This window comes from Pristis pectinata, chromosome 12, assembly GCF_009764475.1.
Source record: "Pristis pectinata isolate sPriPec2 chromosome 12, sPriPec2.1.pri, whole genome shotgun sequence".
Classification (NCBI taxonomy): Eukaryota; Metazoa; Chordata; class Chondrichthyes; order Rhinopristiformes; family Pristidae; genus Pristis; species Pristis pectinata.
The window spans coordinates 43,239,007-43,253,931 of NC_067416.1; the positions used below are offsets into that span (position 1 = coordinate 43,239,007).

The window sequence follows — 14,925 nt, forward strand, 5'->3', positions numbered from 1 at the left end:
CATATAGACCACATCCACCGCACTGCCCTCATCAATCTTCCTCGTCACCTCCTCAATGAACTCTATCAGGCTTGTGAGGCAAGATCTTCCCTTCACAAAGCCATGCTGGCTGTCCCTAATCAGTCCATGATTCTCTAGGTGTTCATAGATCCTATCCCTTAGAATCCTTTCTAACTGCTTACCCACCACAGACGTGAGACTCACTGGTCTGTAATTCCCTGGACTATCCCTACTACCTTTTTTGAACAAGGGGACAACATTCACCACCCCCCAATCCTCTGGCACCATCCCCGTGGACAACGAGGACTCAAAGATCCTTACCAGTGGTTCAACAATCTCCTCCCTTGCCTCTCGAAGCAGCCTGGGGAAAATCCTGTCAGGCACCGGAGATTTATCTGTCTTGATATTATTTAACAACTTCAACACATCCTCTCTCTTGATATCTACAACCTCGAGAACATTACCCTTATCAGCACTCCCTTCCACGTCATCAAGACCCCTCTCCTTGGTGAATACCGAAGAGAAGTACTCATTGAGAACTTCTCCCACTTCCGCCGCCTCCAGGCACATTCTCCCACCTTTGTCTTTAATCGGACCCACCTTTACCCTAGCCATCCTCCTACCCTTCACGTACGTGAAAAAGGCCTTGGGATTTTCCTTAACCCTACTAGCCAACACCTTTTCATGTACCCTTCTAGCTCTCCTCAGCCCTTTCTTAAGTCCCTTCTTCGCTACTCTATATTCCTCACAGGCCCTGTCTGAACCTTGCTGCTTATACCTCATGTATGCTACCTTCTTCTCCCTAACAAGTCGTTCCACCTCTCTCGTCACCCACGGTTCCTTCACCCTGCCATTCCTTCTCTGCTTCACCGGGACATATTTATCCCTAACATCCTGCATAAGAACCCTGAACATCGACCACATCTCCATAGTACATTTCCCTTCAAGAAGGACATCCCAATTTACACTCCCAAGTTCTCTCCTTATAGCCTCATAGTTTGCCCTTCCCCAATTAAATATCTTCTTGTCCTCTCTGCACCTGTCCCTGTCCATGACAATTTTAAAGGCTATGGAGCAATGGTCACTGTCCCCCAAATGCTCACCCACCAATAGATCCTTCACCTGTCCCAGTTCATTTCCTAAAACTAGATCTAGCATGGCATTCCCTCTAGTCAGCCTGTCAACATACTGCGTCAGGAATCCCTCCTGGACACATTTAACAAATTCTGTCCCATCTAAACCTTTGGCACTAAGCAGGTTCCAGTCTATATTTGGGAAGTTGAAGTCTCCCATTATAACAACCCTGTTATTTCTGCTTCTCTCCAAACACTGCCTGCCAATCTGCTCCTCTATATCTCTACTGCTACCGGGGGGCCTATAGAATACTCCTAGTAGAGTAACTGCTCCTTTCTTGTTCCTTACTTCCACCCATACAGACTCTAGAGATGATCCTCCTACAACATCTATCCTTTCCGGAGCCATAACAGTGTCCCTGACCAGTATTGCCACCCCTCCTCCTCTTCTCCCCCCTTCCCTATCCCACTTAAAACACTGAAAACCAGGAATATTCAATATCCACTCCTGCCCTGACGTCAGTCACGTCTCAGTAATAGCCAAGATATCATAGTCACCCATACTTATCCAAGCCCTCAGTTCATCTCCCTTATTCCTGACACTTCTTGCATTTAAGTAAACACACTTCAGTCCATCTACCTTACTACTTTTATAGCCTGTATTCTGCTTCACCTTCCCCAAAGCCTCTCTACCTGTTTGATCTAACTTTTCCCCATCCCCTTCTTCCTCTGACCTACTCCTCCGGTTCCCTTCCCCCTCACAAACTAGTTTAAATCCTCCCGAACCACCCTAGCAAACCTAGCCGCAAGGATATTGGCCCCTTTCTGGTTCGGGTGTAACCCGTCCTCTCTGTACAGGTCCCACCTTCCCGAGAAGAGATCCCAATGATCCAGAAATCTAAAACCCTCCCCCCTGCACCAGCTTCTCAGCCACGCATTTATCTGCCACCTCTTCCTGTTCCTGCCTTCACTGTCACGTGGCACTGGCAGCAATCCCAAGGTTGCTACCCTTGAGGCCCTGTTCCTCAGTCTTCTGCCGAGCTCCCTGAACTCACTCTTCAGGACCTCATCCCCCTTCCTATCTATGTCATTGGTGTCAACATGGACCACAACTTCTGGCTGCTCTCCCTGCCGCTCAAGAATCCTGTGGACCCAATCAGTGACATCCCAGACCCTGGCACCTGGGAGGCAACATACCATCCGGGATTCATGCTCACTGCCACAGAACCTCCTGTCTGTTTCCCTGACTATCGAGTCCCCTATCACTACCGCATGTCTCTTTCCCACCCTTCCCTTCTGAGCAGCAGTACCAGTCCCAGTGCCAGAGACCTGGTTACTGCAGCTAGGCCCCTGCAGGTCATCCCCCTCAACAGCCTCCAAAGCAGAAAACCTGTTACTGAGGGGAACAGCCTCCGGGGTTCCCTGCTCTGTCTGCCTGCCTGACTTCTTCTTCCTCTTCCCTCGACTGACAGTCACCATTCTATCTGCCTCCTGAACCTCAGATGTACCTGCTCTAAGGGGGGGTTACTTGCCTCCTGATGGACCGTGTCTACATAATTCCCTCCCTCCCTTATGCTGCGCAGTGCTTGTAGCTGCGACTCCAGCTCATCAACTCTTGAGCCGAAGTTCGTCCAGCCTCAAGCACTTACTGTAGATGTGGCCATCTTGGACCGCAGCAAGGTCCACGAGTTCCCATATCAAACAGCTGCATCTGACTACCTTTTTTTTCCCCTAGTTAATCCCACCTACAAGTCTATAATAGACAACAGGTAAACCTTCTTACCTGTTAGTAGCTGTTGCCTACTTACCAGCTACTAACCCTCCTTGCCCCTTCACGCCGAAGCCCCTTGAGCCAAAGCCCAACCACTCTGCTCTCCCTCACTTCGCTGCCTGTTCTGACGCTCCCCTTTTCAGGGAACAATGTATTTGTACTCCAAGGTCTCTCTGTTCAACAGTACTCCAGGGCCCCGCTTTAACTCCCAAAGTGTATCACTTTGCACTTAAATTCCATCTGCCATTCCTTAGCCCACTTTACCAATTGATCTTTATCCTTTTGTAGCAATAGACAATGTTCTTCACTGTCCACTATACCACCAATTTTGGTGTCATCTGCAATCTTACTAATCAGGTCACCTTCATTCTCTTCCAAATCATTAATATATATGACAAACATCAGAGGACCCAGGAATGATCATTGCGGCACACCACTGGTCACAGGCCTCCAATCTGAAAAACAATACTCTACCACCACCCTCTGACTCCTTCCACCAGGCCAATTTTGTATCCAATTTGCTAACTAACCCTGGATCCCATGTGTTTAAGCTTCCAGACCAGCCTACCATGCAGGAACTTGTCAAAGGCCTTGCTAAAGTCCATGTAGCTATTGTCTACCACCCTGCCTATGTCAACCTTTGTCACCTCTTCAGAAAACCCAATCATAGAGTTATACAGCATGGAAACAGGCCCTTTGGCCCAACTTATCCATGCTGACCCTATGACTTGAGTAGAAGGTCAAGCGTTGCTCACTCTCTTGTAGCACCATCTACATATTGCTTAAGAAAACTTACCTGATCACACTTAACAAATTCTACCCCATCCAAGTCCTCAGCACTTTGGCAGTCCCAGTCAATATTAGGGAAGTTAAAATCACCTACTATTACAACTCTATTACTCCTACAGCTCTCTGCCATCTCCCTGCATATTTGTTCTTCTAATTCCTGCTGACTTTTAGGGGGCCTATAGTACAATCCCTTCTTATTTCTAAATTTACATTTGTGAGAAATGATTTCCAAAGCACAAATCCATGCGATGACCAAAAGAGGTATTGATGGATTTCATGAATAGATTGCCATAACAGAAATTATTTGATTTCAGAAATAGATTATCATTGCTCTCAAGAACAGATTACCAAAAAGTTGACCATTTCTCTGAGGAATAGAGAAATTAATATCTGTTTTATTAGTCTATTTGTGAGATCAACCAATCTTGTTTTGGTTAGCTATCCCTAAATGCAATGACATGATGTTTTGTTGATCTATTCCAAGCATCAATCACTTTTCTTGTAATCCATCCCCAAGAACGATGACGCAATGATTTATTAGCATATAATGCAGAAATGATTGACCTCAGCATTAAGTTGCCAAAACACATTTGGTTGTCCTCTGAAGCAAATTACCAGAATGAAGGTAATTGCTCTCAAGAATAGATTTTCAAATCAGAGAATTATTGTACTCTTTTTGGATTGCCAAAACTGAGAGTTGTTGATCTCAGGAAAACATGACTAATGCTCCCAACAACAGACAAACAAAACAGAGTGACTGATTTCTGCATTATCTATTCGCACATCATTGAGCCTTTGTTCTCAGGAATATAATTTGAACAAAGATGATTGATGCCTAGAATAGATGAACAATACATTGAGTTATTGTTCTCAGAAATAGTTAACCAAAGCAAAGACTGATTGACCTCATGATACCAGAACAGATAACAATTGTACTCTGGAACAAATTTCCAAAACCAAGTCATTGACTAAGACGTTAACCAAAACACTCAGACATTGCTCTTGAATACATTACCAAAACAGAAAGTCATTGAACTCATTATTGCCAAAATGGAAAGTGATTATCCTCTGAGAAGAAAGAACCATTGATATCAAGGAGTCAGAGCTTTCAATAGGTAACCAAAACAGATTAATTGGTCTCAGGAATAGATTAGCAACACAGAGGCACAGATCTCAAGTAAACAAGAAGTATTGTTATTGATCAAAGGAATAGATTTCCAAAGTAATAGAGTCATTATTCTCAGATTCAGTGGCATTGCAACGTTGGGTGTCATCTTTCTCAGGATATGAGCTAATCAGAGAGTCAATGCCCTCAGGAATAGAGCATTACTGAAATAGGTTAATTGCTCTCAAAAACAGGTGATCAAAATTGACAGTCACTGATCTCAGAACAGGTCACCAAAGCAAAGAGTCATTGCTCTCAGGCTTAGAAACTTATGAACAATTACTCTGAGGAATTGATGAACAAAACAGAGTGACTGATCTTTCTTACCCCATGACCCAGAGTACTCCTCATTTCACCATTGTTGTCAAAAGCTGGGAGAGCAGCCTTGACTTACTGAGTGCATGAAGAGTTGGAAGCAGCATCAGGTTTCCTTAAAGTTAGATGCCAACTGAGACACAGCCACAAGCCAATGTGCATACCAAACAGTGAAAGCAGTTTGCAATCAAGAGAGCTACATGACCCCACACCAATTGATCGAGCTAACATTCATAAGTTCGGAAGTGGAGATGTTTGCTGATGGATGCACAATGTTCAATTGGATTCCAAACTCTTCAGTAAATGAAGCAGTCCATGCCTCCATGCAGTAAGATAGTCTTTGGTCTACAGGTTTTGCAAGTAACATTTGTAGTACAAAAATTCCAGGCAATAACTAAGTCTAACAAGAGTCTAACAAGCTGTATTTGACATCCAACGTCATTAACAACACTAAGTTCCCCTGGGGGTGCCAATTTAACTGGACCAGCTGCATAAATACTATCACCACAAAAGTAGATCAGAAGTTGGGAATGTTGCTGCAAGTGAACGATCTCCTGGCATACTAAAACCTTTCCAACATTACAAGGCACATAAGGAATCCAGTGAAATACTCAGCTGGATGAATGCAGCTCCAACAACATTCAAGAAGCTTGTACCATCCAGGACAAAGTAGCCTGAATGTTACCTCATCCGCCACCCTGCACAGCTGGCACAAGGTGGCCACAAAATGCAGTTACTCCCTAAAACTACTTTGACGCCACCTCCATGGATAACAATGGCAGCAGGTTGGTGGGAATACCACAGGTTCCCTTCCAACTCACATACCATACTGACTTTGTGTGTACATTGTTATTTCTTCATTGTCTCTGCTCTAAATCCTGGAACTTATTACCGAACAATACCATTAGAATAGCTTCACCAGAAGGATGCCAGTGGTTCAGGGGACTCACTACCACTTTTCTTGACAGCAGTTAAGGATGGAAAATCCTGTCCATGCCAGTAATACCATCCTCCTAAAAAATAATTGAAGAATCTTTTTCTGAAATTTGGTTCCATTTAAGTCAGTGGAGTAGATTATCAAAAAAGACTCAGTGATCACCTGGAACTTAGATTGCCAAAACAGTCAATAATATCAGGAATGATTACCAGTACAGAAAGTCATCAACAAAAAAACATTGCTGGGAGTGAAATAGATGTTCGCTGATCAGCTGCCTCGCTGTTCAAAAAGGAATATCAAGCTAGGGTTGTTTATTAACGGTATTCAGCCATTGAGTTAGAAGCTGGGCAGGACTTAAGGCAAATAGTCCATTTCACAGCAAACAAAGTTTATTTACTCAGTGCGGTTTATTTAAACAGTACAAGCAATCGACGGGTTATTTAAAATATCTCAATGAACTGGAGGAAACAGATATGTGTCTGAAATTAAAGCAACTTATGGCAAAAGCACAGTGAACTGTCCAGCAAAATGAAGAAAACATGTGAAACAATCTCAGTCACTTACAGATATGCAGACTCTATGTGCCACTGAGACAGGTACTACTAAATTTCCATTCAAGGTGGAGATATCAGTGAATATGTTCAGCTACAACAAGCAGAGCCTTTGGTTATATCTGTGATATTTTCTGATACCATTAAACTTTTCACCACCCTTTCCTAGCCTCCAGTTATGTCCTTTCCATAGTTAGAGATAATATTCAGAGAACCTTAGCAGTAATGCTTCAATTTAAACCCACAATCACCTTCAATGTACACGTGGCAACTTCGACGTCAGGTTAAATAAATTATTCCAGCTGGCTAACAGGTCTTTGTGCAGTCCTGATTTTGTAAGCCCGTGGCAGAACAAAGAGTCTTAAGTTTGCTTACGAATGACTATACAATATTCATCTTCTATAAACAAATGATGAGCTTTGCCACAAACCTTTCGTTTCGCTTTTAGCTGCTCATGATATCTCTCTGTTGAATCTCCAGGTATTTCACTGGCCCACAATGTTAGTCCCACCTTTGTGTACGTGACTCCCATCACCATCAGTGGCATTAGGTAAATCAGTACTATCACCACAAGCTGGTACCTGGAACACACAATAATCAGCAGTGATGACAAATCTTAAAAATTCCAAAAGATCTCTGCAAAGTTTGTCATGAAAGCTCATTACATAAAGTCAAAACTTTGGGGGTTGAGAATGAATTCTGGAAAGGGATAAGAAACCAGCTGAGAGATAGGAAATGTGGAATCTATTTCACAGAATACATTCAATTCAGGCCTGTGCTCTTGAGTGCCTCATGTGTAATATTGGTTGCAAACAATGATTATTACTTTAAGGCCATCAACAATTTAAGGACTGAATCCCGTGCATCACTGTTGTCTGGGATGCAACAATGTAAAGGCTTCAGAGACAGTAAAGGACTTTTGAATAAACTGTACAAACTTCCTCTCAACTCATTGGTTCAACTTTATACATTCTGCCATAGACTTAGAGGTTAACCCACTGAACGCACATACTGGTGATGAGGGGAACAAAGAATCACAGCCCTTAAAAGTGACAAGATCATTGAGGATGGCTGTGTTAGTAGGGTCTCTCTGTGAAGTTCATGTTTAATCCTGGCATGTCCGAGATGCAGATTGAAAGAAAGAAACAAATGTAGACACAAGAGAGACTACAGATGCTGGAATCTGGAGCAACACACACAAAATGCTGGAGGAACTCAACAGGTCAGGCAGCATCTATGGAGGGAAATGAACAGATGACGTTTCCAGCTGAGACCCTTTGAAATAAGCTGTTCATTTCTCTCTATAGATGTTGCTTGACCTGCTGAGTTCCTCCAGCATTTTGTGTGTGTTGCTGCAAACCAATGTAGCACTTGCAAAATTGAGGGGAAATTAATAGTCAAGCCTGGTAACTGGCAAAGTGCTAGATAGTAGAAAGTTGGCAGGTCAATCACAGACCAGTTATATCAGAAACTTCAGTAGTTATAATAAGGTGCCAGAGCCCATAAACTTGTATGTTGAAGCAATAGAATTTTTTTTGGGTGAATAACATACTAAAATGGTGGGCAAGGCTGAAGGAGTCCAGAATCAGGCAATAGTTGAATGCAAGGAGGCAATCTTGTTCGTAGATACTTATGTGATTTAGGCAAACTTATTTGAATCTGCTGGGGCATTTGTCGTCTCAGTTAACAAAGTTAATGAAGTTTCAAAATCATTTCACCCCCATACCGTCAGTAAGTTATAAGTTTAGAATCTGTATCCAGAGGTCAGGAGAGACAATTCAGGACTATACACTTAACTAGTATTAAAACTTTGGTGCATTTCTGGATCACACACTGAGAGATAAGTTCATGGACTAATGGATGAATAAGTCCATGAACTTGGCACTCAAGACTTACTGTTTGAAAGATTGCTGTAGTGTGGAAATGGCCTCCGAAAATAAAATGGAATTTCCATCATAAGAACATTAAGGTAAACTTAAGTATCAGCAAAGCTCCAATATTGAGAATAAGTCATGTGCACACCTAGAAAAGAACAATATGATTGAGAAGTGGCAACATGGATTTATGAAATGGAAACCATGTTTAACTAATCCCTAGGAGTTCTTTGAGAATGTGACTGGTAGAATTGATTAGGAGGAAACCAGTTGACATAACATATTTAAATGTCTAAAATGTGGGAGGAAACCAGAGCACGCAGAGGAAACCCATGCAGACACAGACAGAACATATAAACTCCTTACAGGCAGCAGCCGGAATTTAACCTGGGTCACTGGCATTGCAATAACATTACACTACCCGCTACACTACCATGATGCCTAGCCCATTTTCACACTAAATCTAACAGCAGCAGCACAAGTAGTTTACCCAGAAAGCATCTATTATAGGAAGCAATGTAAACAGATTTGTGGCAACTTTTCCCTATGGAAATTAATTTGGAAAATAATCCACAATTTCACAATTAGCATTGTAACAGAAGCACTGAGATCACAGGGAACTGATAAACAGGTTCTTACGTCAGTTGATGTTGTCCTCCAATATCCCCAGGCCAGTCCACCTTACAGATCACTCTGCTGCCCAAATGCTCTATCCGAGCATAAAAACACTGCGGGAATGCCAGAGCCAGCGCCAGGAGCCAAATAATAGCAATCACTATCTTAGTTGAGCTGGATGACAGTCTCGGCTTCAGGGGATAGATGATGGCAATGTACCTGTACAGTGAAGCAGAACAAGTGTTACGTAGCATTTTTACTCCTGTGTATTACCATCCACAATCCACAAATGTAGAGATTACACAGCACAGAAATGTGCTTCTTGGCCAAACATATTTAAGATCCAAATAAGTTATCTCCCACCTTAGTTTGTCTAACTCAACCAGCATTTAATTCTATTCCTTTCTTTCTTGTTTATTAATCCACTTTCCTTGAACATAAGAAGCAGAAACAGAAGTTGGCCATTCAGCCCCTCTTGCCTGCTCTACCGTTCTGTGCTAACCTCATATCCATTGATACCCTTAGTAGAGAATTCCAAAGACTTACTGCCCTCATCTTCTCTCACCTCTGTCCTCAATGCACTGACCCCTTATTTTGGGACTGCAAACATCCCCCCCCCCCCACCTACCACCTCCACACCTCCTGACCCCAGTATTACGTACAACAACTAAGGGAAATATCATCCCTGCATCTACCTTGTCAAGCCCCGAAAGGAGTCTGTACACTTCAATGAGATCACCGACCATTCATTTAATCCTATCCTTAGGCATCTTTGTCAGCACGTACGAGTTGGGCCGAAGGGCCTGTTTCCGTGCTATACGACTCTATGACTTGGAAAGGCAAGGACTAGAGGGTGTCAGCCTGGTTTTGAGCATGGGAAATCCTACCTCACAAATCTGATTGAGTTTTTTGAGGAGGTTACGAAGAAAATTGATGAAGCCAGGGAAATAGATGTGACACGTGGACTTTAGCGAGGCCTTTGACAAGCTCCTGCACGGTAAGTTGGTCCAGAAAGTTGGGGCACATGGGATCCGAAGTGTTTTGGCAAATTGGATCCAAAATTGGCTTGGTGATAGCAGGCAGAGGGGAGTGGAGAAGGCTTGTTTTTCTGATTGGAAGTCTAGAACCAGTGGTGTACCACAGGGATCAGTGTTGGGATCTTTGCTGGATGTCATAGATTTATGAATGATTTGGATGAGAATGTCTGCAATCTGATAAATAAGAACTAGATAGCAAAGAAGGTTGTGAAAGGATACAGAAGGACATAGATCTGCTGGAAAGTTGCGTGGTGTGGTGGCAGAGGAATTTAATCCAGACAAGTGTGATGTAATGCGTTTTGGGTTGTGTAATACTGGCCAGATGTATACAGCGAGCAGTAGGGACAGTAGAAGCCTTAATGTACAGAGGGACCTTGGGGTGCAAGTTCATAGCTCCCTGAAATTGGCAACACAAGTGGACAAGATAATGAAGAAGGCATTTAGAACAGCACAGGAACTAGCCCTTCGGCCCACAATGTTGTGCTGAACTAATTAAACTAATGACGTCTCATTAAACTGATCCCTCACCATTCTCTGCATATTCGTGTGCTTATCTAAGAATTTTATTAAGCTGCAATGTAACTTCCTGACTCTTGAACTCAGTGCCTCAACTAATAAAGGCAAGCATGCCGTATGCCCTCTTTGCCACCCTATCAACCTGTGTAGCTGCTTTCAGGGTGCTATGAACTTGGACCCCCAAGGTGCCTTTGTACATCAATGCTGTTAGGAATCTTACCATTAACAGTGTACTGTCCCTTCACATTTGATCTCCCAAAGTGCAATATCTCACACATGGCTGGATTAAAATCTATCTGCCATTTCTCTGCCCATATCTGCAACTGATCTATATCCCACTGTATCTTCTACACTATCCACAACGTCACCAATCTTTGTATTGTCGGTGAATTTAGTAACCCACCCATCCACATTTTCATCCTAGTCATTTATATACATCACAAACAGCAGAGGTCCCAGTACGGATCCCTGCAGAACACCACTAGTCATGGACCTCCAGCCAAATTAAGACCCATTGATCACTGTCTTCTATAGGCCAGATAATTCTGAATCTGAACAGCCAAGTCACCGTGGATCCCATGCATCTTAATCTTCTGGATGAGCCTCCCATGAGGGACCTTGTCGAATGTCTTACTAAAATCCATGTAGACAACATCCACAGCTCTACCTTCACCAATCACTATTGTCACCTCCTCGAAAAACTTAGTCATGTTAGTAAGACATGATCTGCCCTGCAGAAAGCCACGCTGACTGCCCTGCAGAAAGCCATGCTGACTGCCCTAATTAGGCCATGGTTTTCCAAATGTTCCTAAATCCTTTCCCTAAGAATCCTCTCGAATAACTTCCTTACCACTGACGTGAGACTCACCAGTCTATAATATTCAGTATTATCCCTATTTCCCTTCTTGAACTAAAGGAACATCTTTTGCTACTCACCAGTCCTCTGGGACTTCGCCATTTTAGCTTGCCTTCATAGGCAGAGGTATTTATAACAGCTGGCACATTATGTTGCAGCTGTACAGGACATTGGTTAGACCACACTTCAGAAAGGATGTGGTAGCACTAGAACAAGTGCAGAAGAGATTCACCGGGTATGATGCCTGGAATTTAGGGCTTTAATTACAAGGAGAGATTGGATAGGTTGGGATTGCTCTCACTGGAGTGCCGGAGGCTGAGCGGTGACATTATAGAGGTTTATCAAATTAGGCAAGACATAGACAGGGTAGATAGAGTCTTTTTCTAAGGGTTGGGGATCTAAAACTAAAGGACGTAGGTTTAGGGTGAGAGAGGAAATATTAAAAGCAGATCAGAGGGGCATGTTTTTCACACAAATAGAGGTGTGTATATGGAACCTGCCAGAGGAGGTGACAGAGGTGCATACAATTATGGCATTTAAAAAGTATTTGGACAGGTGCATGGACAGGAAAGGAACAGAGGGATATGGATCAAATGCAGGAAAATAGGATTAGTGTATTAGACATCTCAGTTGGCATGAATGCATTGGACCGACAGCCTGTCTTCTTGCTGTATGAATCTGTAACCAAACTATAGAGAGTTTTGGGCCATTCTGCTTCATCACTCCCCATGCGACAAAACCACAATCCCAGAAATCAATCTGGTGAACTTTCCCTGCATTCCTTCTGCTGCACAATATTCCAGAGGTGATCTCACCAAGGCGACATATAATTGGAGAAAGACATCTTTACCCTTCAACTTAAATCCTCTTGCAATGAAGCCCAACGTACCATTTGGATCCTAGCTGCTTGCTGAACCTGAATGTTAACTTTCAGCAATTTATATACAAGGACAGCTAGATCCCACTGAACATGAACATGGCAATTGCTCTGCCCAGGACCACAAGAAATTGCAGATAGTTGTGGACACAGCCCAGCCCGTAACAGAAACCAGCCTCCCCTCCATGGACTCTGTCTTTACCTCTTACTGCCTTGGTGAAGCCAGCATAACTAAAGTCCCCACCCATAAAACCATAGAAAAATACAGCACAATAGAGGCCCTTCGGCCCATCATCTTGTGCCAACCTTCTAACCACACCTAAGACTATCTCACCCCTTCCTCCCACATATACCCCTATTTTAAATTCCTCCATATGCTTATCTAACAATCTCTTGAACTTGGCCAACGTATCAGCCTCCACCACGGCCCCAGGCAGTGCATTCCATGCACGAACCACTCTCTGGGTGAAAAACCTCCCTCTGACGTCTCCCTTGAACTTCCCACCCATTACCTTAAAGCCATGCCCTCTTGTATTGAGCATTGGTGTGGTCTAACCAGAGTTTTGTAAAGCTGCATCATTACTTAGCGGCTCTTAAACTCAATCCCACGACTTATGAACTAGAATCCCATAAGCTTTCTTAACTACCCTATCCACCTGTGTGGCAACTTTCAGTGATCAATGGATATGAACCCCTAGATCCCTCTGCTCCTCTATGCTGCCCAGAATCCTGCCATTTACCTTGTATTCCGCTTTGGAGTTTGTCCTTCCAAAGTGTACCACCTCACACTTCTCTGGATCCATCTGCCACTCCTCAGCCTAACTCTGCATCCTTTCAATATCCCTCTGCAATCTTCGACAGCCCTCCACACTATCCACAACACCACCGATCTTTGTGTCATCTGCAAACTTGCTAACACATCCTTCCACCTCCTCATCCAAGTCATGAATAAATATCACAAAAAGTAGAGGTCCCAGAACCGATCCCTGTGGGACACCACTAATCACAGCCCTCTAATCCGAATACACTCCCTCCACCACAACCCTCTGCTTTCTACAGGCAAGCCAATTCTGAATCCACACGGCCAAGCTTCCCTTGATCCCTTGGCCTCTGACCTTCTGAAGAAGCCTGCCATGTGGAACCTTGTCAAACGCCTTACTAAAATCCATGTAGACCACATCCATTGCACTACCCTCATCAACCTTCCGAGTCACATCCTCAAAAACCCTATCAAGCTTTTGAGGCAAGATCTTCCCTTCACAAATCCATGCTGGCTGTCCCCAAATAGTCCATGTTTCTCTAAGTGCTCATAGGTCCTATCTCTTAGTATCCTTTCTAACAGCTTACCCACCACAGACGCAAGGCTCACTGGCCTGTAATTCCCTGGACTATCCCTACTACCTTTTTAGAATAAGGGGAAACATTTGCCACCCTCCAATCGTCCGGTATCATCCCCATGGACAACGAGGACTCAAAGATTCTAGCCAACGGTTCAGCAATCTCTTCCCTCACCTCGTGGAGCAGCCTGGGGAATATTCCGTCAGGCCCCAGGGACTTATCTGTCCTAATATTTTCTAACAGCTCCAACACATCCTCTCTCTTGATATCTACATACTCTAGAACATTGCCCTCACCAACACTGTCCTCAGCATCATCAAGAACCCTCTCCTTGGTGAATACTGAAGAGAAGTATTCATTGAGCACCTCACCCACTTCCTCAGCTTCCAGGCACATCTTCCCACCTTTGTCTCTAATCGGACCTATCTTTATTCTAGCCATCCTTCTGCTCTTCACATACGAGAAAAAAGCCTTGGGATTCTCCTTAACCCTACTCGCCAAAGCCTTTTCATGTCCCCTTCTTGCTCTCCTCAGCTCCTTCTTACGTTCCTTCATTGCTACTCTATATTCCTCACGAGCCCTATCTGATCCTTGCTGCTTACACCTTATGTATGCTGCCTTCTTCTTCCTGACTAGTTGTTCCACCTCTCTTGTCACCCATGGTTCCTTCACCCTGCCATTCCTTCTCTGCCTCACCGGGACAAATTTATCCCTAACATCCTGCAAGATATCCCTGAACATCGACCATATCTCCATAGTGGATCTCCCTTCAAAAATGTCATCCCAATTTACACTCTCAAGTTCTCGCCTTATAACCTCATAATTTGCCTTCCCTCAATTAAATACCTTCTCATCCTCTTTGCTCCTATCCCTGTCCATGACAATGCTAAAGGTTATGGAGCAGTGGTCACTGTCCCCCAAATGCTCACCCACCAATAGATCTGTCAGCTGACCTGGCTCATTACCTAAAACTAGATCTAATATGGCATTCCCTCTCGTCAGCCTGTCAACATACTGTGACAGGAATCCATCCTGGACACACTCAACAAACTCCACCCCGTCTAAACCTTTGCACTAAACAGGTGCCAATCAATATTTGGGAAGTTGAAGCCTCCCACGATAATAACCCTGTTATTTTTGCATCTTTCCAAAACCTGCTTCCCAATCTGCTCCTCAGTATCCCTGCTGCCACCGAGGGGCCTATAGAATAC

At 43.7% G+C, this 14,925-nt stretch overlaps 1 protein-coding gene across 1 annotated transcript in view; it reads right to left on the reverse strand.

Moving 5' to 3' along the window:
- Positions 1 to 14,925, reverse strand: part of tacr2 (tachykinin receptor 2) — a 58,682-nt gene that overhangs the window by 29,464 nt on the left and 14,293 nt on the right. The window contains exons 2-3 of the mRNA XM_052027786.1: positions 9,115 to 9,309; positions 7,032 to 7,182 (exon numbers count right to left, since the gene is read on the reverse strand). Of these exons, the coding sequence (XP_051883746.1) occupies positions 7,032 to 7,182; positions 9,115 to 9,309 (346 nt within the window). The remainder of the gene's footprint in view (positions 1 to 7,031; positions 7,183 to 9,114; positions 9,310 to 14,925) is intronic.